Here is a 24557-nt window from a genome sequence, read left to right on the forward strand (position 1 = left end):
TCCCACGCCTGTGGACACACACACACTCCTTTAGGCTTTGGTTAAAGACATGGCAAATAGGGGTGGCAATACAGTCTGCTACCATTCTCAATAGTTTGAGAATGGGAACATTATTGATGGATAACAACCATTTTCCACCTCTTCCAGACAAACTTGACCAAATTCAAAAGGGCAATCCTTGTCTTTCCTTATTAGATCTTAAATACACAAATATGATGGTTCACTGTTCGATGTTCGTGATTTCACTGCTCAGTTTGTCCACTGAACCTATGAAATAGTAATTTGAAATGATTGGTTATATCAAAAGGTTTTGTTATAAACGACCCATCAACTTCAATGAATTGATGGAGCTTAATTGGGCGGCAGGGTAGCCTAGTGGTGAGAGTGTTGGACTAGGAACCGAGAAGTTGCAAGATCCTTCACTACATATCCATTGCCAAACCCACTGGCTCCAGGTCATCTATAAGTCTTTGCTAGGTAAAGCCCTGCCTTATCTCAGCTCACTGGTCACCATAGCAACACCCACCCGTAGCACGTGCTCCAGCAGGTACATTGCACTGGTCAATCCCCAAAGCCAACACTCCTTTGGCTGCCTTTCCTTCTAGTTCTCTGCTGCCAATGACTGGAACGAATTGCAAAAATCTCTGAAGCTGGAGTCTTATATTTCCCTCTCTAAATTTAAGCATCAGCTGTCTGAGCAGTTTACCGATCACTGCATCTGTACACAGCCAATCTGTAAATAGAACACCCAACTACCTCATCCCCATATTATTACTTACCCTCTTGGTCTTTTGCACCCCAGTATCTCTACTTGCACATCATCATCTGCACATCTATCACTCCAGTATTATTGCTATATTGTAATTATTTTAGCCTCTGGGGCCTATTTATTGCCTACCTTCCTACTCTTCTACATTTCCACACACTATACATAGATTTTTCAAATTTTCTTTTTTTCTGTGTTATTGACTGTACATTTGTTTATGTGTCACTCTGTGTTGTTGTTTTTGTTGCATTGCTTTATCTTGGCCTGGTCGCAGTTGTAAATGAGAACTTGTTCTCAATTGGACTACCTGGTTAAATAAAGGTGAAATAAAACATTTAAAAATAAAAAAGGTCACCAAGAAAATAAATGTATCTGTTAGCATCAGAGACCTTATCAAACATCACATATATATTCTCCAGATACTGACAGTTTTCACTTGGTGGCCTATAGCAGCACACTAAAAGAAAAGGCTTCAGATGAGGCAGGTGAGGCAGGCACTTCTACTTCATTTGTCATGAGATCCTCTCTGAGCTTTACAGGAATATGGCTCTGAATATATACCAGTCAAACGTTTGGACACACCTAGTCATTCAAGGGTTTTCTTTATTTTTACTATTTTCTACACTGTAGAATAATAGTGAAGACATCTAAACTAGGAAATAACACATATGGAATCATGTAGTAACCAAAAAAGTGTTAAACAAATCAAAATATATATTATATTTGAGATTCTTCAAAGTAGCCACCCTTTGCCTTGATGACAACTTTTAACACTCTTGGCATTCTCTCAACCAGCTTCAGCTGGAATGCTTTTCTAACGGTCTTGTTAGAAGACTGTGCTGAGCACTTGTTGGCTGCTTTTCCTTCACTCTGCAGTCCAACTCATCCCAAGCTATCTCAATTTGGTTGAAGTTGGATGCGGAGGCCAGGTCATCTGATGCAGCACTCCATCACGCTCCTTCATGGGCAAATAGCCTTTATACAGCCTGGAGGTGTGTTGGGTCATTGTCCAATTGAAAAACAAATGATAGCCCCACCAATGAGTGGCTACTTTGAAGAATCTAAAACATAAAATATATTTAGATTTGTTTAACACTTTTTTTTTCGGTTACTACATGATCTCATATGTGTTATTTAATAGTTTTGATGTCTTCCCTATTATTATACAATGTAGAAAATAGTAAAAATAAAGAAAAAACATTGTATGAGTAGGTGTGTCCAATCTTTTGACTGGTACTGTATTTAGCAACACCTCCCCCATAGACATTCCTGTATTTTCTATAGATGTTATATCCTTGTATTCCTACTGCTGTATCATCAAAGGTACTGTTTAAGTGAGTCTCAGAAATGGCTAATATTTTAACGTTAATTACTATTGAAAAACAGTGGAAACACATGACATAGAGGATTGCAGAACTTAACAGAGCCAGGGTACATGCAGGCCTGATCGTGTGCAAATACCAGATACATTAAACCCATCTGGTTCACAATGTTCACATCTCCTGTTTGTTTTGGAAATAAGAAGAATGGCAACGTCCCCCTGCTCTGTGCCTTGGCAAGTTCCCCCGTCTCTCTCTCTCTCCTTCAGAGTCACTCTTCTGACGGGCCTCCAAAAAGACATTGAGTTATTTTTTAAACAGTGCTGGTGATATGGTTTATTGAGAGTTATTGCAAATGTTTGGTTTCAATGAAGCATGACAGATTGTACATGATGTTGGGCCTTTCATAGATTGAGTGACTCACTAAGTGGCCACAACATTTTTACAGACCAAAACCAACAGTAGAGGGGAAAATGCGATACATGGGAATTGAAAGATCTTTTTATGTGCACTACGTCATCACCCACAGCCTTTTATCCGCAACCACTCAGTTTAATGGAAACACCCCATTAAACTGTATGGTATGTGTTCATTTGTGGATGTCCGTCATCCATTTCGTGTGATATGTTAAGAATGACCATTTCTATGATACGTTACAGGATTTGCAATTTGTACAATATGTTACAGATTTGCAAAATGTATGATATGTCATGAATTCCAATTTCTTGTGGCTGAAGTTAGCTAGGTAGCTAGCGTTAGCTAAGCTAGGGGTTACGGGTTAAGGTTAGGTTTAGAGTAGTAAGTAGTTGCAGTTGCTACAATGTTACAGTCGTCTGTGGTGAGATTCTAACACGCAACCTTTGGTTTGCTAGATGTTTGCTTATGTGTCCATCCATCCACCCCGACCGACCACTCTACCATACCATACCAAACGTAACATATCATATTCGTTTGAGCGTCCGGATTTACTACATGACATCCAGCCTATGAGAAGTGAGCCCCCGCTAGGAGACGGTTTCTTTAATGTCCCGTGGAGAATAAACGCCCATTGCACTGCATCCCTCGTGGAGTTATGCTTAAACTCCTGAAAATGTACAAAAACAACATTCCTGAGCTAAGTGACGGTCTTCAAGACATTCTAGAACTGAGGCATTCTCAGTGTCTGGAGCAATAGAAATGAAATCATCTGTTATGTTGAACTGTGGATCCTTACTTTAAGGGAGGAGAGAGATAGAGAGATAAAAAGAGAGAGGGATTGTGTTTGTGTGAGATCATAACATGTGTTTTGAGCTTGTTATGTGTGCGTGTGTATGTCATTGGAAGTAGCCCTGAGTGTCCGAGAGAGGCCTGGAGATGTTATGGAAAGCCCACTGCAGGATCCCATCTATGGAGCTCTGCTGAAAGAGGACAAATATAGAACATCATTAAATAATAGTTCCCTGCCACAGACATGTCTATTGTCTATCACCGAGAGATAGACAATAGACATAATAGAGATAACTTTCTCTATATGAAATAGCGGAGGGATTTAATGACATGTTATTCACATCTTATATCACTTATCTTGATTCACATGAAAGTCTGATTCACCTCTCCCATGATGGAGTCTAGTTCATCCTTGTGTAGGATGGGCTCTGAGAGAGAGGAGTGCTCCTGAGTGTGTGGAGTCAGACCAACCTGGGTGTACAGTGGTTGACAGAGAAAATAAGACTGTATAATGACCACACACACACACACACACACACACACACACACACACACACACACACACACACACACACACACACACACACACACACACACACACACACACACACACACACACACACACACAGTACCTGTAAGCCCTTGGATTCCGCCTCTCTGTCTGTTGAGCTGCCCCAGGGCCTAGTGCAGGAGGAGCAGATGGACCTCCCACTGTCACAGACAAAGACAGAGGAATGCTGTTGAACGTTCCATTACTAGCCATTAGCGTCACACAAATGATCACGTGACCGCGTGATCAGCTTGGTGCAGCTTATAATATTGAATGAACTGGTGAATACACTATCAGAAACAGAAGATATGACACTAACATTGAGTGGCTGCTGCCAACACACTGACTCAACTCCAGCCACTTTAATAATGGGAATTGATGGGAAATGATGTAAAATATATCACTAACCACTTTAAACAATGCTACCTAATATAATGTTTACATACCCTACATTATTCATCTCATATGTATACGTATATACTGTACTCTATATCATCTACTGCATCCTTATGTAATACATGTATCACTAGCCACTTTAACTATGCCACTTTGTTTACATACTCATCTCATATGTATATACTGTACTCGATACCATCTACTGTATCTTGCCTATGCTGCTCTGTACCATCACTCATTCATATATCTTTATGTACATATTCTTTATCCCCTTACACTGTGTATAAGACAGTAGTTTTGGAATTGTTAGTTAGATTACTTGTTGGTTATTACTGCATTGTCGGAACTAGAAGCACAAGCATTTCGCTACACTCGCATTAACATCTGCTAACCATGTGTATGTGACAAATAAAATTTGATTGATTTTATTTGATAGGTTAAAAGAGTAATACTCAGAGGTGGGACGAGATGGATTTAGAGGTGGGCTTACTTTGGGAAGTGGCAGTAGGTGTGGTACTTCTGTAGGCACTGGAGACAGAGTGTCAGGTCTCCTCCACTGAGGAGGCAAACCCCACACGTCTCCCTGACCTCCACCACCTCGCCACCTGCACACTGGTACACACGCACGCACGCACGCACACACACACACACACACACACACACACACACAGACACAGACACAGACACACACACACACACACACACACACACACACACACACACACACACACACACACACACACACACACACACACACACACACACACACACACACTGTTAGCATACTGTAGCACTTGTACTGTAGCACTTATAACACCTTGTCATAAAGCATGTATAATGAAATAGTAAATAGTTTATTCATCATCTATAAATCATTACTCACACATTAGGTAATGTTAGTAAGCTAGTTATTCACTAATGCAATTGTACACGTGAATGCGTACTAAAGTACTTTTTTTTTAGCACAGGTTAAAATAAGTCGTTTCCCACAACCTCGAATGTGTACAGTTGCTTTTCTAATATGCGTTTCCTATTAAATAAAATGTGTATTTTTATAAATGCAGTCATAGGCTACTATTTCAGCCCTGAATGAAAATATGGGCCAGGTCCCGACACATCTATGGTTGTAAGCCAGGCCGGCTGGCCGTTCATTCTATCAGTTAGGTTGCCATCATTCTATCGGTTAGGTTGCCATAGACACAACCCAGCCGTGAAGTCTTTTTGTTCTATATCTATATCAGTCGTTCTAAATGTTTGGTTGCCATGCCTGCTGGCAACGCTCTTATCCCTTGCTAGCTAGCCAACTACAGCTAACCCATTCAGGTCAGGCAGTGCAGCTAAAATAACAGCATTTGTTTAAGCTGTTTTGGATACATCCATGGCAATGAGCTAATGATGCGTGATTTCACTTGGCATAGAAAATGTGCTCTCTCTTCAGGACACTGTTCAGAGGAGCTAGCCAACTACACAGCTAATGTAATCATTTCAAACTGAAGCTGGCAAGACAGCAAACCATTCGTGAAGTATTTTTGTTGTCTATCTATGGATGCGACCCAGTCGTTTGTTCTAACTGTTCTATTGCCATGCTATCTGGCAACGCTCTTATCCCTTGCTTGCTAGCTGGCTAACTGTGCTAACTGCAAAGCAGCTGCATTTCATTTCGTTTGACCTGTTCTTCTATTGACATTTATTTTTATATGTCCATACAAATTATGCTGATTCATGATTTCAACTGACTGAGAAAATATGTCCGTCTCGTCCTGACACGTTCTTAATAGGACGGTGGAGATCAAATTTGAGTATTGAAACAATGTTGCAAATGTCGAGACACCTACATAAAAGTTTGTACAAACCCTCCCTCCATTGTTACAAACCAAATGTTAGGCGAGAAGCAATGGGGAAAAAAAGTCTAGGTGATTTTTACAGTGGAGATCAAGTTAATGATTTGGACTGATGGGACAGTTGATGCACAGGGATTTCTCAGATGGAACAGAAAACAAGATGCCCATTTTTGCATCATAGGCTTACCTGTGCTACACAGGTTTTTCAGTATGGCTTAGAACACATCTCAACCAACCACCATGCTTGTTTTGACCAACCGGTTATAGAAACATTTATAAACAACTTTTAAGCTTTTTAATATGGGTCCTTACAAACCATTTACTAATCATTAGTAAAGTATTTTTGCAGGACCTCATCTAAAGTGAGAGCTAATTGTACTTTATAAATGTTTTGATTGACCAGTGTAATTTTTTACAAAAAGATGGACATGCCATTGTTAGACATTCCAGCAGTACCTGATGCTCAAAATAGCCTAGAACATATCAATGGTAAAACAATAAGCACACACGACAGAAGATGTTTAAGGCACTATATAAAAAATGTGATTTCAAGACAGTCACACTGTTGTAGTAGTGTGATGTCTAAATTACGCTTTTCGTCTGAAAATGCTAATATTATCATTTATTGGCATTGACTTTTCTACCAAAACCAATGCGTTGATTGCATTCACTCCTTGGAGCAGTCAATAGACTGCCATCACATTACGTGGAAAGAGTTACTAACTTCTAAAGGCTCAGTAAAAGTGCCCCCAAACAAAGGTTAAAGGTTAAAGGTTGTACACGCCACATTTCTACTAGCAAGTCATACATATAACATTCTACCTCAGTCACATATCACTAGTAAATGAAGGATTAAAAATCCACTAGAGAAAAACGGGCCGTTATGACCAGCGGTCGGGTGTCGACTATCTCCCTGTGATTTGTTCGAGGTTGACAACAACAGCAAAACATTTGCATTTACAACTCATCCCCATGTCCTTGGAACAGTTTTATGAATGAAATGGTTGCTAGATTTCTTTCAAACGTTCTGTGTTGACCACGACTCCACGACTCCATTTAGTTGCTTCCAGCCTATAGACAGAAACTAAAACAGGAATCTCCCGCGCTCAGGTCCGTTCGACGCTGGTCCGACCAATCTGATTCCACGCTTCAAGATTGCTTCTATCACGTAGATTGGGATATGTTCCGCATTGTGTCAAACAACAACATTGGCGAATAAGCTGATTCGGTGAGCGAGTTCATTAGCAGGTGCATTGGCGACGTCGTACCCACAGCAACTATTAAAACATTCCCCAACCAGAAACCGTGGATTGATGGCAGCATTCGCGTGAAACTGAAAGCGCGAACCACTGCTTTTAACCAGGGCAAGGTGACCGGAAACCTGACCGAATACAGTGTAGCTATTCCCTCCGCAATGCAATCAAACAAGCTAAGCGTCAGTATAGAGACAAAGTAGATTCGCAATTTAACAGCTCAGACACAAGAGGTATGTGGCAGGGTCTACAGTCAATCACGGATTACAAAAAGAAAACCAGTCCCGTCGCGGACCAGGATGTCTTGCTCCCAGACAGACTAAACAACTTCTTTGCTTGCTTTGAGGACAATACAGTGCCACTGACACGGCCCGCTACCAAAACCTGCGGACTCTCCTTCACTGCAGCCGACGTGAGTTAAACATTTAAACTTGTTAAGCCTCGCAAGGCTGCAGGCCCAGACGGCATCCCCAGGCGCGTCCTCAGAGCATGCGCAGACCGGCTGGCTGGTGTGTTTACGGACATATTCCATCAATCCTTATCCCAGTCAGCTGTTCCAACATGCTTCAAGAGGGCCACCATTATTCCTGTTCCCATGAAAGCTAAAGTAACTGAGCTAAATGACTGCCGCCCCGTAGCACTCACTTCCGTCATCATGAAGTGTTTTGAGAGACTAGTCAAGGACCATATCACCTCTACCCTACCTGACACCCTAGATCCACTCCAATTTTCTTACCGCCCCAATAGACGACGCAACAGCAACCACACTGCACACTGCCCTAACCCATCTGGACAAGAGGAATACCTATGTGAGAATGCTGTTCATCGACTACAGCTCAGCATTTAACACCATAGTACCCTCCAAACTCGTCCACAAGCTCAAGACCCTGGGTCTCAACCCCGCCCTGTGCAACTGGGTACTGGACTTCCTGACGGGCCGCCCCCAGGTGGGAGGGTAGGTAACAACATCTCCACCCCGCTGATCCTCAACACTGGGGCCCCACAAGGGTGCGTTCTGAGCCCTCTCCTGTACTCCCTGTTCACCCAGGACTGCGTGGCCATGCACGCCTCCAACTCAATCATCAAGTTTGCAGACGACACTACAGTGGTAGGCTTGATTACCAACAACGACGAGACGGCCTACAGGGAGGAGGTGAGGGCCCTCAGAGTGTGGTGTCAGGAAAATAACCTCACACTCAACGTCAACAAAACTAAGGAGAGGATTGTGGACTTCAGGAAACAGCAGAGGGAGCACCCCCCCTATCCAAATCGACGGGACAGTAGTGGAGAGGGTAGAACATTTTAAGTTCCTTGGCGTACACATCACGGACAAATTGAATTGGTCCACTCACACAGACAGCGTGGTGAAGAAAGCGCAGCAGCGCCTCTTCAACCTCAGGAGGCTGAAGAAATTCAGCTTGTCACCAAAAGCACTCACAAACTTTTACAGATGCACAATCAAGAGCATCCTGTCGGGCTGTATCACAGCCTGGTACGGCAACTGCTCCGCCCACAACCGTAAGGCTCCCCAGAGGGTAGTGAGGTCTGCACAACGCATCACAGGGGCAAACTACCTGCCCTCCAGGACACCTACACCACCCGATGTCACAGGAAGGCCATAAAGATCATCAAGGACAACAACCACGAAGGCGAGGTCAGTACAGATGCATCAAAGCAGGGACCGAGAGACTGAAAAACAGCTTCTATCTCAAGGCCATCAGACTGTTAAACAGCCACCACTAACATTGAGTGGCTGCTGCCATACATGTAAAAAATGTATCACTTGCCACTTTAAACAATGCCACTTAATATCATGTTTACATACCCTACATTACTCATCTTATATGAATATACTGTACTCGATACCATCTACTGCATCTTGCCTATGCCGTTCTGTACCATCACCCATTCATATATCTTTATGTACATATTCTTCATCCATTTACACTTGTGTGTATAATTGTTAATTGCTGTTGTATAATTGCTGTTGTGATTGTTAGGTTAGATTACTGCATTGTCGGAACTAGAAGCACAAGCCTTTCGCTACACTCGCATTAACATCTGCTAACCATGTGTATGTGACAAATAAAATTGGATTGGATTTGATTTGATATGTTGTGTCCTTACTCTTTTTACCATTGATATGTTCTAGACTATTTTAAAGAGCATCAGGTACTGCTGGGAATGTTTACCAATGGCGATGTCTACCAATGGCGATGTCCACCTTTTTGTGAGGAATGACACTGGTCACTCGAAACACAAACGTAAAGTAGTGATTTAATAAATGATGAATGAACTATGTACTAATCATTATAAAAGCTTCATTACGAGGTGTTATTATGACTTTCACAAACTAATCTGAAAGAGACTTTGAAATGACTAACGATAACACTAACCGTTTGGAGAGAAAAGAGAGACGATAGAATAGACAATTGGAGGAGACTAAAGGCCACAAAAATAAAGAATCACCTGATATGCACAGACCTGACCGCTCTTGGTTGTGGTGACACCGGAGAGAGAGGTGGAGGATAAGGAAGAGAAGAAGGAGAAGTCGATGGTGGAGTTACTAGAGCTGGTCTCTGTCAACTGGCTCTGAGCCAAGGGCTATGGGAGAGGAGACGAGAACTGTCATAGATCAGTATCATACTGAGATCGAACCGTTATGCCTCAATGTCACACTGAGGTAGAACCGTTATACCTCAATATCATAATGTGGTATAACTCTTTCACATCAACGTCATAGTGAGTTCGAACCGTTATGCGTCAATGTCACACTGAGGTAGAACCGTTATACCTCAATATCATAATGTGGTATAACTCTTTCACATCAACGTCATAGTGAGTTAGAACCGTTATGCGTCAATGTCACACTGAGGTAGAACCGTTATACCTCAATATCATAATGTGGTATAACTCTTTCACATCAACGTCATAGTGAGTTCGAACCGTTATGCGTCAATGTCACACTGAGGTAGAACCGTTATACCTCAATATCATAATGTGGTATAACTCTTTCACATCAACGTCATAGTGAGTTCGAACCGTTATGCGTCAATGTCACACTGAGGTAGAACCGTTATACCTCAATATCATAATGTGGTATAACTCTTTCACATCAACGTCATAGTGAGTTCGAACCGTTATGCGTCAATGTCACACTGAGGTAGAACCGTTATACCTCAATATCATAATGTGGTATAACTCTTTCACATCAACGTCATAGTGAGTTCGAACCGTTATGCGTCAATGTCACACTGAGGTAGAACCGTTATACCTCAATATCATAATGTGGTATAACTCTTTCACATCAATGTCATAGTGAGTTAGAACTGTTATGCGTCAATGTCACACTGAGGTAGAACCGTTATACCTCAATATCATAATGTGGTATAACTCTTTCACATCAACGTCATAGTGAGTTAGAACCGTTATGCGTCAATGTCACACTGAGGTAGAACCGTTATACCTCAATATCATAATGTGGTATAACTCTTTCACATCAACGTCATAGTGAGTTAGAACCGTTATGCCTCAATGTCATATTGGTGTAGAAACAGGGGTTGGAACCTGAATATATTTTCCAATCATTTCATTCTGAATAGAAACCCAAAAAATACTGTTCCGTTCCACTGTTCCCACCAGCATAATAAAGTTTTGAACCCCCAAAAAGTAGCTGTTTATAGAGTTCCGTTAAGTTCCTTCTTCAACCTGCGAAATATACTTTTTTTCTTACATTTAGCTCGACAAATAACTTCACAAATCAGTGCGGATAGAGCAGCTTGCTATGGACTGGGCAAGCTAGTTGTTTACTAGTCTGAGTTCCGGTCTCTGTAACATTCCACTCCTTGTGCAGGTGGGAGTGAGAGAGAGAGGTGGACATTAAGGAGGCTTGGCTTGAAGCGCTAGGCATCATGATACGACGTGCATTATAATGTGTTAAGGATATTAGCAGGCCAATCGTTACTTCACTGAATTACATAATTATCCTTAATTACATAACTTTGAACATCCAAGAGTTGGCTCATGCTTTTAAAAAAGTGCTTATGTTCCGGAACACTATAAGATCACTTTTGTTCCCGATTCTGTTTCCATTTGTTGAAATGTTCTCTTCTTTTCTGGTTTTCTGTTCTGTTCCCTGAACTGGTTCCAACACCAGGTTGAGGTAGAACCGTAATACCGAGTTGGAACCATTATACCTCAATATCATACTGAGTTAGACCGTTAATACCACAATATCATACTGAGGTAGACCGTTAATACCACAATATCATACTGAGGTAGACCGTTAATACCACAATATCATACTGAGGTAGACCGTTAATACCACAATATCATACTGAGGTAGACCGTTAATACCACAATATCATACTGAGGTAGACCGTTAATACCACAATATCATACTGAGGTAGACCGTTAATACCACAATATCATACTGAGGTAGACCGTTAATACCACAATATCATACTGAGGTAGACCGTTAATACCACAATATCATACTGAGGTAGACCGTTAATACCACAATATCATACTGAGGTAGACCGTTAATACCACAATATCATACTGAGGTAGACCGTTAATACCACAATATCATACTGAGGTAGACCGTTAATACCACAATATCATACTGAGGTAGACCGTTAATACCACAATATCATACTGAGGTAGACCGTTAATACCACAATATCATACTGAGGTAGACCATTAATACCACAATATCATACTGAGGTGACCGTTAATACCACAATATCATACTGAGGTAGACCGTTAATACCACAATATCATACTGAGGTGACCGTTAATACCACAATATCATACTGAGGTAGACCGTTAATACCACAATATCATACTGAGGTAGACCGTTAATACCACAATATCATACTGAGGTAGACCGTTAATACCACAATATCATACTGAGGTAGACCGTTAATACCACAATATCATACTGAGGTAGACCGTTAATACCACAATATCATACTGAGGTAGACCGTTAATACCACAATATCATACTGAGGTGACCGTTAATACCACAATATCATACTGAGGTAGACCGTTAATACCACAATATCATACTGAGGTAGACCGTTAATACCACAATATCATACTGAGGTAGACCGTTAATACCACAATATCATACTGAGGTAGACCGTTAATACCACAATATCATACTGAGGTAGACCGTTAATACCACAATATCATACTGAGGTAGACCGTTAATACCACAATATCATACTGAGGTGACCGTTAATACCACAATATCATACTGAGGTGACCGTTAATACCACAATATCATACTGAGGTAGACCGTTAATACCACAATATCATACTGAGGTGACCGTTAATACCACAATATCATACTGAGGTGACCGTTAATACCACAATATCATACTGAGGTAGACCGTTAATACCACAATATCATACTGAGGTAGACCGTTAATACCACAATATCATACTGAGGTAGACCGTTAATACCACAATATCATACTGAGGTGACCGTTAATACCACAATATCATACTGAGGTGACCGTTAATACCACAATATCATACTGAGGTGACCGTTAATACCACAATATCATACTGAGGTAGACCGTTAATACCACAATATCATACTGAGGTGACCGTTAATACCACAATATCATACTGAGGTGACCGTTAATACCACAATATCATACTGAGGTAGACCGTTAATACCACAATATAATACTGAGGTGACCGTTAATACCACAATATCATACTGAGGTGACCGTTAATACCACAATATCATACTGAGGTAGACCGTTAATACCACAATATCATACTGAGGTGACCGTTAATACCACAATATCATACTGAGGTCGACCGTTAATACCACAATATCATACTGAGGTAGACCGTTAATACCACAATATCATACTGAGTTAGACCGTTAATACCACAATATCATACTGAGGTAGACCGTTAATACCACAATATCATACTGAGTTAAAAATCATATACCGCAATATCATACTGAGGTAGAACCATTATACCTCAATGTCATAGGGTGGAAGTAGTATAAATAGTAGTGGAAGTAAAATGATATGATATTGAAGAAAATACCAACTTTTGACACTGACCTGGACAGGTAGTACTGGGTAGATTCTCTCTCTTCTCACCTTATTGCTATGGCATGATTGACAGCGCCAAGTGCCACTAGAGAAAGGAACAAAGCTTGGGTCTTATGAAAGATTTTGACTTTTGTTGGCCTAATGTAAAAAAAACAACACACACAAATAAAACAAAGTTATATGCACAGAAGTCAAGTAAGGATTCTGTCCACATAAAGTATACCTTGGTATTGTGGTGAGGGGAGGGTCTAGGCAGGTCAGGTGGTAGGCCCTGGGACAGCCATCACAACAGATGAGCTCACCTCCATCTTTACACACTGTACACTCATCATCATTATGCTGGGCCTGGATACACACACACACACACACACTGATAGACACTCATCTTTCATATACAATCTATTTTCAAATCAATGTGAAAATGTAATTGTTGATGAATGTGCATTTTCTTTGTCAACTACATGAGGCAAATACAGAAACACAATCCCTCTCAAAATGATTGGTTATTTACCTGAGAAAATCATGTATGAATACAACTGTATTGCTTGAACAGTCACTTACGTCTCTAACCCTGGTGCTGGACTCCTCCTTGTGGTGGTATTTAGTATTTGCAGACTTTGTCTTGTGTCCTCCAGTCAGCTCATCGAATGGCCCAGAGGTGTAATACTCACCACCCACTTTAATGCACTTTTTGGCACTTCCTGTAGAAAGACAACTAAATGTAGTCATACTCTCCCCTTTTGTTCTTAATATTTAAATTCATCCAATGAAACCTGATATGGTGTCTGTTGAGGTTCATTGGCTGACTGCAATCTAGATTAGATTAAAATCAACTTTAGTATCCCACCAGGGGGGAAATCATTTGGTTATGTGCTTCAAAAGAAAAAGTACATAATACATAAAAACATATAATAATAATAATACACAATCAAATTAAATATGGAAGTGCAATAAGCCACATATTTACAGCGCAACTGCAATGCATATTTACTGTGCACTCCTATAAACTCTCTATTGGCGCATAAATTGGTGCCGACAGTGAGGGCTGCCGTGCTTCTAGCTCTTAGGAAACTTTGCAGTATTTTATTTTTGTATGTATTATATTTAACTTTATTAGCCCAGAAAATTGTTGGTGTTATTACAGAACTAATGGATATCAGAGCGGTGGTAACTCACCAGCACTACCAGCATTATGACCAGGAATATGACTTTCCCGAATCGGATCCTTTGTTCTCACCCCCCAGGGCAATTGAACTGATTCCAGAGGCCGACCCAAAACACTGCCTGCGGAGGAGAGGTACTCGGAGCGGACTTCTAGTCCGACTTAGGAGGCATGCACACCACACACTGCTTCAGAGTATATTACTTGCTAATGTTCAGTTTCTGGATAATAAAGTTGACGCGCTCAGGGCGAGCAATTCTTTCCAGAGAGACAACAGAGACTGTAACATACTCTGTTTCATGGAAACATGGCTTACTTGGGATATACTGTCTGAGTCCGTCCAGGCAGTTGGGTTCTCAGTTCATCGCGCAGACAGGAATAAATATCTCTCCGGGAAGAAGAAAGGCGGTGTTGTTTCATGATTAACGACTCATGGTGTGATTGTGATAAAATACAGGAACTGAAGTCCTTTTGTTCACCCAACCTAGAATACCTCATAATCAAATACCGACCGTATTATTAACCAAGAGAATTCTCTTCAGTTATAGTCACAGCCGTGTCTATCCCCCTCAAGCCGATGCCACGACGGCCCTCAAAGAACTTGACTGGACTTCATACAAACTGGAAACCACATATCCTGAGGCCGCATTTATTGTAGCTGGGGATTTTAACAAACAAATTTGAGAAAAAGGCTGGCAAATTTCTGTCAACACATTGACTAAAGTGCTCGTGCTGCTAAAACATTAGACCACTGCTACTCCAACATTCAGGATGCCTACAAGGCCCTCCCCCGTCCCACCTTTCGGCAAATCTGACCACGACTCCATTTTGCTCCTCTCATCCTATAGGCAGAAACTCAAACAGGAAGTACCCGTGCTAAGGACTATTCAACGCTGCTCTGACCAATTGGAATCCACACTTCAAGATTCCTTGATCACATGGACTGGGATTTGTTCCGGGTAGCCTCCGAGAAAAACATTGCTGAATATACTGATATGGCGACTGAGTTTATCAGGAAGTGTATAGCAGATGTTGTACCCACTGTGACTATTAAAACCTAACCTAATCAGAAACCGTGGATAGATGGCAGCATTCGCGCAAAACTGAAAGCGCAAACCACCGCAATTAAACATGGTGTAGTTATTGTCACGATCGTTGTAAAGAGGAGACCAAAGCGCAGCGTGATTAGAATACATTCTTCTTTTAATGAATGAAGAACACAAAGAACACTTAAACAAAAAACAACAAAACGAACGTGACGCTATGACAACGAGTGCAGACACAGGCAACTACACATAGACAATAACCCACGAACGACAATACATCACAGGCTACCTAAATATGGTTCTCAATCAGAGACAACGACAAACACCTGCCACTGATTGAGAACCATATCAGGCCAAAACACATAGACAAACAAAGAAATAGACAAACTAGACATACAACATAGAATGCCCACTCCTATCACACCCTGACCAAACAAAACATAGAAACAAACAATGCAAATCATGGTCAGAGTGTGACAGTAACCCCCCTAAGGTGCGGACTCCAGCCGCAAAACCTAAACCTATAGGGGAGGGTCTGGGTGGGCATCTGGCCGCGGTGGCGGCTCTGGCACGGGAGGGCCTCTTCTAAAGGGCCTCTTTAGAGTGACGACCCTCGCGTCCAACCTTGGGCTTAAGACCCTAATTAAAGGCCCCACTGGACTGAGGAGCGCCTTTGGACTGAGGGGCAGCTCTGGACTGAGGAGCAGCTCCGAACTGAGGAGCCGCTCCGGACTGAGGAGCAGCTCCGGACTGAGGGGCAGCTCCGGACTGAGGAGCCGCTCCGGACTGAGGAGCCGCTCCGGACTGAGGAGCAGCTCAGGACAGACGGGAGACTCTAGCAGCTCAGGACAGACGGGAGACTCTAGCAGCTCAGGACAGACGGGAGACTCTAGCAGCTCAGGACAGACGGGAGACTCTAGCAGCTCAGGACAGACGGGAGACTCTAGCAGCTCAGGACAGACGGAAGACTCTAGCAGCTCGGGACAGACGGGAGACTCTGGCGGCTCGGGCCAGACGGGAGACTCTGGCGGCTCGGGCCAGACGGGAGACTCTGGCGGCTCGGGCCAGACGGGAGACTCTGGCGGCTCGGGCCAGACGGGAGACTCTGGCGGCTCGGGCCAGACGGGAGACTCTGGCGGCTCAGGACAGACAAGGCGCACTGTAGGCTTGGTGCGTGGTGCCAGCACTGGTGGTACTGGGCCGAGGACACTCACCTCAGGGCGAAGAACAGGGAGCACTGGGCTCTGGAGACGCACAGGAAGCCTGGTGCGGGGGACTGCCACCGGAGGGCTGATGCGTGGAGATGGCACCGGATAGACCGGACCGTGAAGGCACACTGGAGATCTTGAGAGCAGGGCTGGCACCATCCGCCCTGGCTGGATCCTCACCTGGCAGATGCGGGGAGCTGGGATGTAGCGCACCGGGCTAAGCACTCGTACTGGGGACACCGTGCGCTCCACCGCATAACATGGTGCCTGACCAGTACAACGCCCGCCACGGTAAGCACGGCTCGGAGAACTGTAACGCCGAGCTGGCACAGGACGTGCATGGCTAGGGAGGCGCACAGGAGGCCTGGTGCATGGGGCTGGCACAGTCTTCACCAGACGGCTAGCACGCACCACAGGACAAGTATGAAGGGCTGACTCAGGTGACATCAAATCCCGACATGCTCCATCGGGCGGATGTCGTGCCTCAGGCACCAACACAGCACCTCCCTCATAACTCTCTCCTCCAATCTCCCCATTAACTCCTTCACTGTCTCTGCTTCGCTCACCTCCAATTCCGCCCTGACCGGCTCTGGTTCCATCCTTGGCTCCTTACGGTAAGCAGGGGGAGTTGGCTCAGGTCTGACTCCTGACTCTGCCACACTCTCCCTGTGCCCCACCCCAATACATTTTCGGGGCTGCCTCTCGGGGTTCCAGCCGCGCTGCCGTGCTGCCTCCTCATACCGGCACCTCTCTGCTTTCGCTGCTTCCAGCTCTGCTTTGGGGTGGCGATATTCCCCTGGCTGTGCCCAGGGTCCTTTGCCGTCTAGAATCTCCTCCCAAGTCCATGAGTCCTGCGTTCTTTGGCGCTGCTGCTGCTGGCCGTTACCATGCTGCTTGGTCCATTGTAGATGGGTTATTCTGTCATGACCGTTGTAAAGAGGAGACCAAAGCGCAGCGTGATTAGAATACATTCTTCTTTTAATGAATGAAGAACACGAAGATCACTTAAACAAAAAACAACAAAATGAACGTGACGCTATGACAACGAGTGCAGACACAGGCAACTACACATAGACAATAACCCACGAACGACAATACATCACATGATACCTAAATATGGTACCCAATCAGAGACAACGACAAACACCTGCCACTAATTGAGAACCATATCAGGCCAAAACACATAGAAATAGACAAACTAGACATACAACATAGAATGCCCACTCCTATCACACCCTGCCCAAACAAAACATAGAAACAAACAACGCAAATCATGGTCAGATTGTGACAGTTATTCCCTCCGCAAGGCAAACAAACGGGCAAAATATCAGTATAGAGACAAAGTGGAGTCGCATTTCAACAGCTCAGACACGAGCAATATGTGGCAGGGTCTACAGACTACAAAAGGAAAACCAGACACATCGCTGACACCGGCGTCTTGCTTCGGGACAAGCTAAACACCTTCTTCGCCTGCTTTGAGGATAACACAGTCCCACCGACGCTACCAAGGACTGTGGTCTCCCCTTCTACGTGACCGACGTGAGTAAGACATTTAAGCGTGTTAACTCTCGCAAGACGGCCGGCCCAGACGGCATCCCTAGCCGCGTTCCCAGAGCGCAGACCTGCTGGCTGGTGTGTTTACACACATATTCAATCTCTCCCTATCCCAGTCTGCTGTCCCCACATGCTTCAAGATGGCCACCATTGTTCCTGTACTCAAGAAACCAAAGGTAACTGAACTAAATGACAATCGCCCCGTAGCACTCACTTCTGTAGTAATTAAGTGCTTTGAGAGACTAGTCAAGGATCATATCACCTCTACCTTACCTGTCACCCTAGACCCACTTCAATTTGCTTACCGCCCCAAGAGATCCACAGACGATACAATCGCCATCGCACTGCACTAGCCCATCTGGACAAGACGAATACCTGTGTAAGAATGCTGTTCATTGACTATAGCTCAGCATTCAACACCATAGTACCCTCCAAGCTCATCTTTAAGCTTGAGGCCCTGGGTCTGCAACTGGGTCCTGGACTTCCTGACGGGCCTCCACCAGGTGGTGAAGGTAGGAAACAACACATCCACTTCACTGATCCGCAACACTGTGGCCCCACTAGGGTGCGTGCTCAGCCCCCTCCTGTACTCCCTGTACACCCATGACTGCGTGACCACGCACACTTCCAACTCAATCATCAAGTTGCAGATGACACAACAGTAGTAGGCTTGATTATCAAAAATGACGATACAGCCTACAGGGAGGCTCTGGGAGTGTGGTGCCAGGAAAATAACCTCTCACTCAACGTCAACAAAACAAAGGAGATGATCGTGGACTTCAGGAAACAGCAGAGGGATCACCCCCCTATCCACATCGATGGGACCGCAGTGGAGAATTTGGAAAGCTTCAAGTTCATCGGTGTACACATCACTGACAAACTGAAATGGTCCACCCACACAGACAGTGTGCTGAAGATGGCGCAACAGCGCCTCTTCAACCTCAGAAGACTGAAGAAATTTGTCTTGGCACCTAAAACCCTCACAAACCTTTACAGATGCACAATTGAGAGCATCCTGTTGGGCTGTATCACTGCCTGGAACCGCAACTGCACCGCCTGCAACCGCAGGGCTCTCCAGAGGGTGGTGCGGTCTGCCCAAAGTATCACCGGGGGTAAACTACCTGCCCTCCGGGGCACCTACAGCACCAGATGCCACAGGAAGGCCAGAAAGATAATCAAGGACAACAACCACCCGAGCTTCTGCTTGTTCATCCTGCTATCATCCAGAAGGCGAGGTCAGTACAGGTGCATCAAAGCTGGGACCGAGAGAATGAAAAACAGCTTCTATCTCAAGGCCATCAGACTGGTAAATAGCCATCACTAGCACATTAGAGGCTGCTGCCTATATACATTGACTTGAAATCACTGTCCACTTTAATAAATGGAACACTAGTCACTTTAATAATGTTTACATATTTTGCATTACTCATCTCATATGTATATACGGTATTCTATTCTATTCTACCATATCTTAGTCTATGCCGCTCTGACATTGCTCATCCATATATTCATATATTCTTAATTCCATTCCTTTACTTAGATACGTGTGATTTGGGTATTGTTGGAAATGGTTAGATATTACTTGTTAGATATTACTGTACGGTTGGAGCTAGACACACAAGCATTTTGCTACACCCGCAATAACATCTGCTAAACACGCGTATGTGACAAATTAAATTTGATTTGATTTGTACTTGCAACACAAGGTTTACAGTCATCAGGTTAGGGTTGTGCTCAGGATAGTGTTGTGATTCCAGTGTTACTCACCAGATCCAAACACCTGTTTGATGAGGATCTCCTCTCTGGCCCCGCAGCTGACCGGCAGCTCACTGGACGACAGAGTGACTGCCCTCTGGACCGAGGTGGACACCGCCTGGACACCTGCTAAATGGTAATAGCACAGTAATAATGGTCAGTTTATAGTGATGATGTTGATAAATTTAGGCTGATATAAAATATTTTGTGCCTTCCCCAAATCATCACAGAATCACAAACAGAGAATGGAATATAAAACAGATTTGATGACCCTTTCCAGCAGGTATCTGAGAGACCACTGCAGCACCTTCACTTTTCTTCACCGACTTCACTTTGCCACCTGGAACAATGACACCAAAACATGTAGAATGAGCTTGGTTAAGAAACACTTGAGTTTTCATCGCAGCGCTAGTTGTGCCACCAGAGACTCTGGGTTCACGCCCAGGCTCTGTCGCAGCCGGCCGCGACCGGGAGGTCCGTGGGGTGACGCACAATTGGCCTAGCGTCGTCCGGGTTAGGGAGGGTTTGGCCGGTAGGGATATCCTTGTCTCATCGTGCACCAGCGACTCCTGTGGCGGGCCGGGCGCAGTGCGCGCTAACCAAGGTAGCCAGGTGCACAGTGTTTCCTCCGACACATTGGTGCGGCTGGCTTCCGGGTTGGATGTGCGCTGTGTTTAAGAAGCAGTGCGGCTTGGCTGGGTTCGGAGAACGCGTGGCTTTCGACCTTTGTCTCTCCCGAGCCCGTACGGGAGTTATAGCAATGAGACAAGATAGTAATTACTAACAATTGGATACCATGAAATTGGGGAGAAAAGGGGGTTAAAAAATAAAATAAAATAAAATAAAGTAAAGAAACACTTGAGTTTTGAGTATATTGTAGTACAACCTGTTGTCATATGGCTACGGAGTGCATTATAATGTGTATCTGGAACAATATCTTATATCACACCTAAACTGTTGTTACTTTTGCCGTGGTGCTGAGAGTGGTGAGAGTGATGAGGGTGTCTCTCCCCCAGGCCCCTCTTCCTGCTGTGGGACTCTCGAGACCCTCGTGGGGATCTCTTCCCCTGCTTGGTGCCCACCATCTCACTACCTGACAAAATGGAACACCACCCACAGAATAAATTATAATTATAATAAACTTAAATTCTTGTTAATCTAACCACACTGTCCATTTCACAGTAACTTTTACAGTGGAAGAATACCATGCTATTGAGGCACAATTATGAACTTGAAAATATATTAATAAACCAATTAGGCACATTTGTGCAGTCTTGATACAACATTTTGAACATATATGCAATGGTTAATTTGATCAGTCTAAAACTTTGCACATACACTGCTTCCATCTAGTGGCCAAAATCTAAATTATGCCTGGGCTGGAATAATTCATTATGGCCTTTTTCTTGCATTTCAAAAATTATGGTCCTAAAAAACAAACAAAAAACATGTTTTTTTCTTTGTATTATCTTTTACCAGATCTAATGTGTTATATTCTCCTACATTAATTTCACATTTCCACAAACTTCAAAGTGTTTCCTTTAAAATGGTGTCAAGAATATGCATATCCTTGCTTCAGGTCCTGAGCTACAGGCAGATTTGTTATGTCATTTTAGGCGAAAACTGAAAAAAGGGTTGGAACCTTAAGACGCTCCAATGTCACTTTAACTAAACTCCCTCACTTCAGGGACACAGCCTTTTAATCAACTGTTTTTCTCTGCCCAAAGTACCCCCTGAGGATAAACCAAGTACCCTCAGAGGTTCTAGTGAACACAGGATGAGAAACTGCTTAAGATGGGGTTACCAACCTGGTTGAATGCTGGTCAGGAGGGCCTGCAGTCTTGGGTAGCTGTGCTGGTTGTAGTCCTTGGCCAGGTTGGTCCAGAAGGCCTGGATGGTGGTCCTACTCTGCTCCAGGAGCCAGGAAAGCAGGGAGTACATGGCCTTGTGGATCCCCTCTCTGCCCTCCCTTTCCAGGGTATCCTATGGGTGGTCATAGCAAATTTTTATGATAATAATACTTTTTAGCAAACACTTTTATCCAAGGCGACTTACAGTCATGCGGGCATACATTTTTACTTGGGGCTCGTGCCAGGAATTGAGCCCACTATCCTGTGTTGCATGTGCCATGCTCTACCAGCTGTCATTCAATGTTCCATGTACTGTAGAAAATGGTACAGAGTGAAATATACACAGATTTTTTGTTGTTGTTAATAGATAAGAATAAGATTTAGATGATCTGCAATGTCTTCTCAGCACCCAGAACCAACTCAGTTAAGGCTGTTATGAGAGACAATCTACAAGGTGATGTATTGAAGAGAAAATATTATAATTGTACATGACGTCCGTGCAAGCTAATATTAGGAAATGCTCAAACTTTCTCCATAAGAGCTCTTACATCAATATGAAATATACCATTATTATTATATACTCCCCATAGCTCACCTTCAGAATTTGGTCGCTGATGATGCTGCGGTCCACCAACCCATAGAGCAGTGGGAAGGGATCATCAATCACCATGGAGATGTCCGTGCGGAATTCCTTGAGCTGGGAACGGGGGTCAGGATCCTCAAAAGCCTCGACTCTGGACATGGCTCACAGTTTAGTATGTGTGGTGTTCATTCATACAGTATATTCAAGTGGTCTAATGTTGTCTGGCTTTTATGTGTGGTGTGTTGCTGTTAAGTCGCACGGGCGAAGTGTAACAGGAGAATCTGAAATGATTGAAGTGACCTTTGGTTTGAGCCCTCAGTGTTGGAGGTGTGGCTAGTCCAGGTGAGGGTCACTTGGGTATGGGTATGTCCTCCATGGTTGCTCAAAAGTGTTTCTGGTTTCCTTTTTCCAGATGAACACACACACACACACACACACATTTGAACGATTATTTAGAAAGTCCTCAGTTAAGCCACTGATGTCTGCTCTGCCACTCACCTCTCCAGGGTCCACATGTACATTAGTACTCTAACCGCCTTGCCTGTTTCCACCTGTCTCTCGGGGGGGGGGTAACTAAAGACCACCCTGCAGGGGAATACCTGATTCTAGTCTCACTAGAAAAGCCCAAACCCATGGGGACTGAGAGCCCAGATGAGTGGCAGTCTACACGTCACTGTGATACGAATCTATTAGAAGGTGCTTTCCACTTCAACTTCCCCCAAAATGTGTCATTGTTTGTCTGCTATGATCTCGGCCACAAGTATTAATCGTGAATGTGTGGTCATATTGATACTGTCACCGGATGGGTAACATTTGACATGTAATTACATAATTAATGGTTTATTTAATCATTTCTAAATGTGTTATAAACCATTCATAAACAGTGACTATTCCCCACAATGTGTTTTATTTACAACATTTCTATGCCATTTAAAAACTCTAAATGCTGTTTGGAGAACTGCAAAAAAACAAGCAAAAATGATCATTATCACCCTTGGATGCTGTAGCTTCCTTCACCTCAGGTGATCTACAGACACATGGCCTATTAGCTATACAATTACCCGCCACACATTAACTCACATGAACTCATCACTATAATCGAATATGTTCCCTGAGTGCCAGGTCACTAATGATTACTACAAGTTCAGATAGCTGGCTATCTTACATAGGTTAATTGAGTGACTGTCAAATGAGTGACATATGGAGGAAAACAACCCATTTTTGAAATTGCGTCTTCTACTTAGATGTTGCTGTTTTTTAATGCAAAAAATAAATAAAACAGTCTTATGTAGCTACGGCCACGACCTCAGATACTCTTATGATGAGAGCCACCAGAAGTATCTCCGCAAAGGCATACATTTCAATGTGTATTCTTTGGGCAAACAAAGTAATTGAGACTGAGGATGGACAAAAACTGGACCTCTGAAGGGAGATAATCCCCCGTGTGCTGACGAAAGGGACAGAGTCCTCATTGTGACCGTCACCAACTCGACGTCAAGCGACGCTGGAACATACTGGTGTGGCGCGAAACAATTTGGTGCGGCATAACTACATTGAAGTCAACTCTCGACGTCTCTAAAGGTACTGCAACACCTTTGTTTTCGCATCCTCAAGTACTTGTCACTCCCTCAACAGATTGCATTACACATTCCTAATCAGGCCTCTGCTTTTGGCCCGAAACCTAACTTGAGATCCCTTCCCATTACTCACTTTTCATTGACTCGATGCACAATTGGCGTGATTGTCAACATCCTGTATCTCAAGTTAAGGGGTTCCACCCTAAATGACGACGCAAAGGTGTTTTCTTGTCTTTTCCCCACGAGCACTGACTTAGCTGGTTTAAAAAAAAACTTTTGTCGATGGGAAAATGTGCTTGGTATGAGGGTGTTGTTGTCTCACCTAGCTATCTTAAAATGAATGCACTAATTGTAAGTGGCTCTGGATAAGAGAGTCTGCTAAATGACTAAAAATATCAAATGGAATTT

General features: G+C 43.5%; 1 protein-coding gene across 1 annotated transcript; it reads right to left on the bottom strand.

Annotated features, from left to right (window-relative positions):
* Nucleotides 1–3356: 3356 nt before the first annotated feature.
* aire (autoimmune regulator) lies at nucleotides 3357–22731 on the bottom strand. The gene is made up of 13 exons (XM_064926948.1): nucleotides 22585–22731; nucleotides 21948–22122; nucleotides 21104–21232; nucleotides 20411–20479; nucleotides 20152–20265; nucleotides 13976–14115; nucleotides 13638–13753; nucleotides 13430–13499; nucleotides 9816–9923; nucleotides 4728–4849; nucleotides 3915–4002; nucleotides 3676–3762; nucleotides 3357–3482 (listed from the first exon to the last, which is right to left on the bottom strand). The coding sequence occupies exons 1-13, from the start codon at nucleotides 22729–22731 to the stop codon at nucleotides 3399–3401; spliced, it is 1449 nt and encodes a 482-aa protein (XP_064783020.1). The 3' UTR covers nucleotides 3357–3398.
* Nucleotides 22732–24557: the final 1826 nt, after the last annotated feature.

Source organism: Oncorhynchus masou, chromosome 3 (assembly GCF_036934945.1).
Source record: "Oncorhynchus masou masou isolate Uvic2021 chromosome 3, UVic_Omas_1.1, whole genome shotgun sequence".
In the NCBI taxonomy this organism is placed as follows: domain Eukaryota; kingdom Metazoa; phylum Chordata; class Actinopteri; order Salmoniformes; family Salmonidae; genus Oncorhynchus; species Oncorhynchus masou.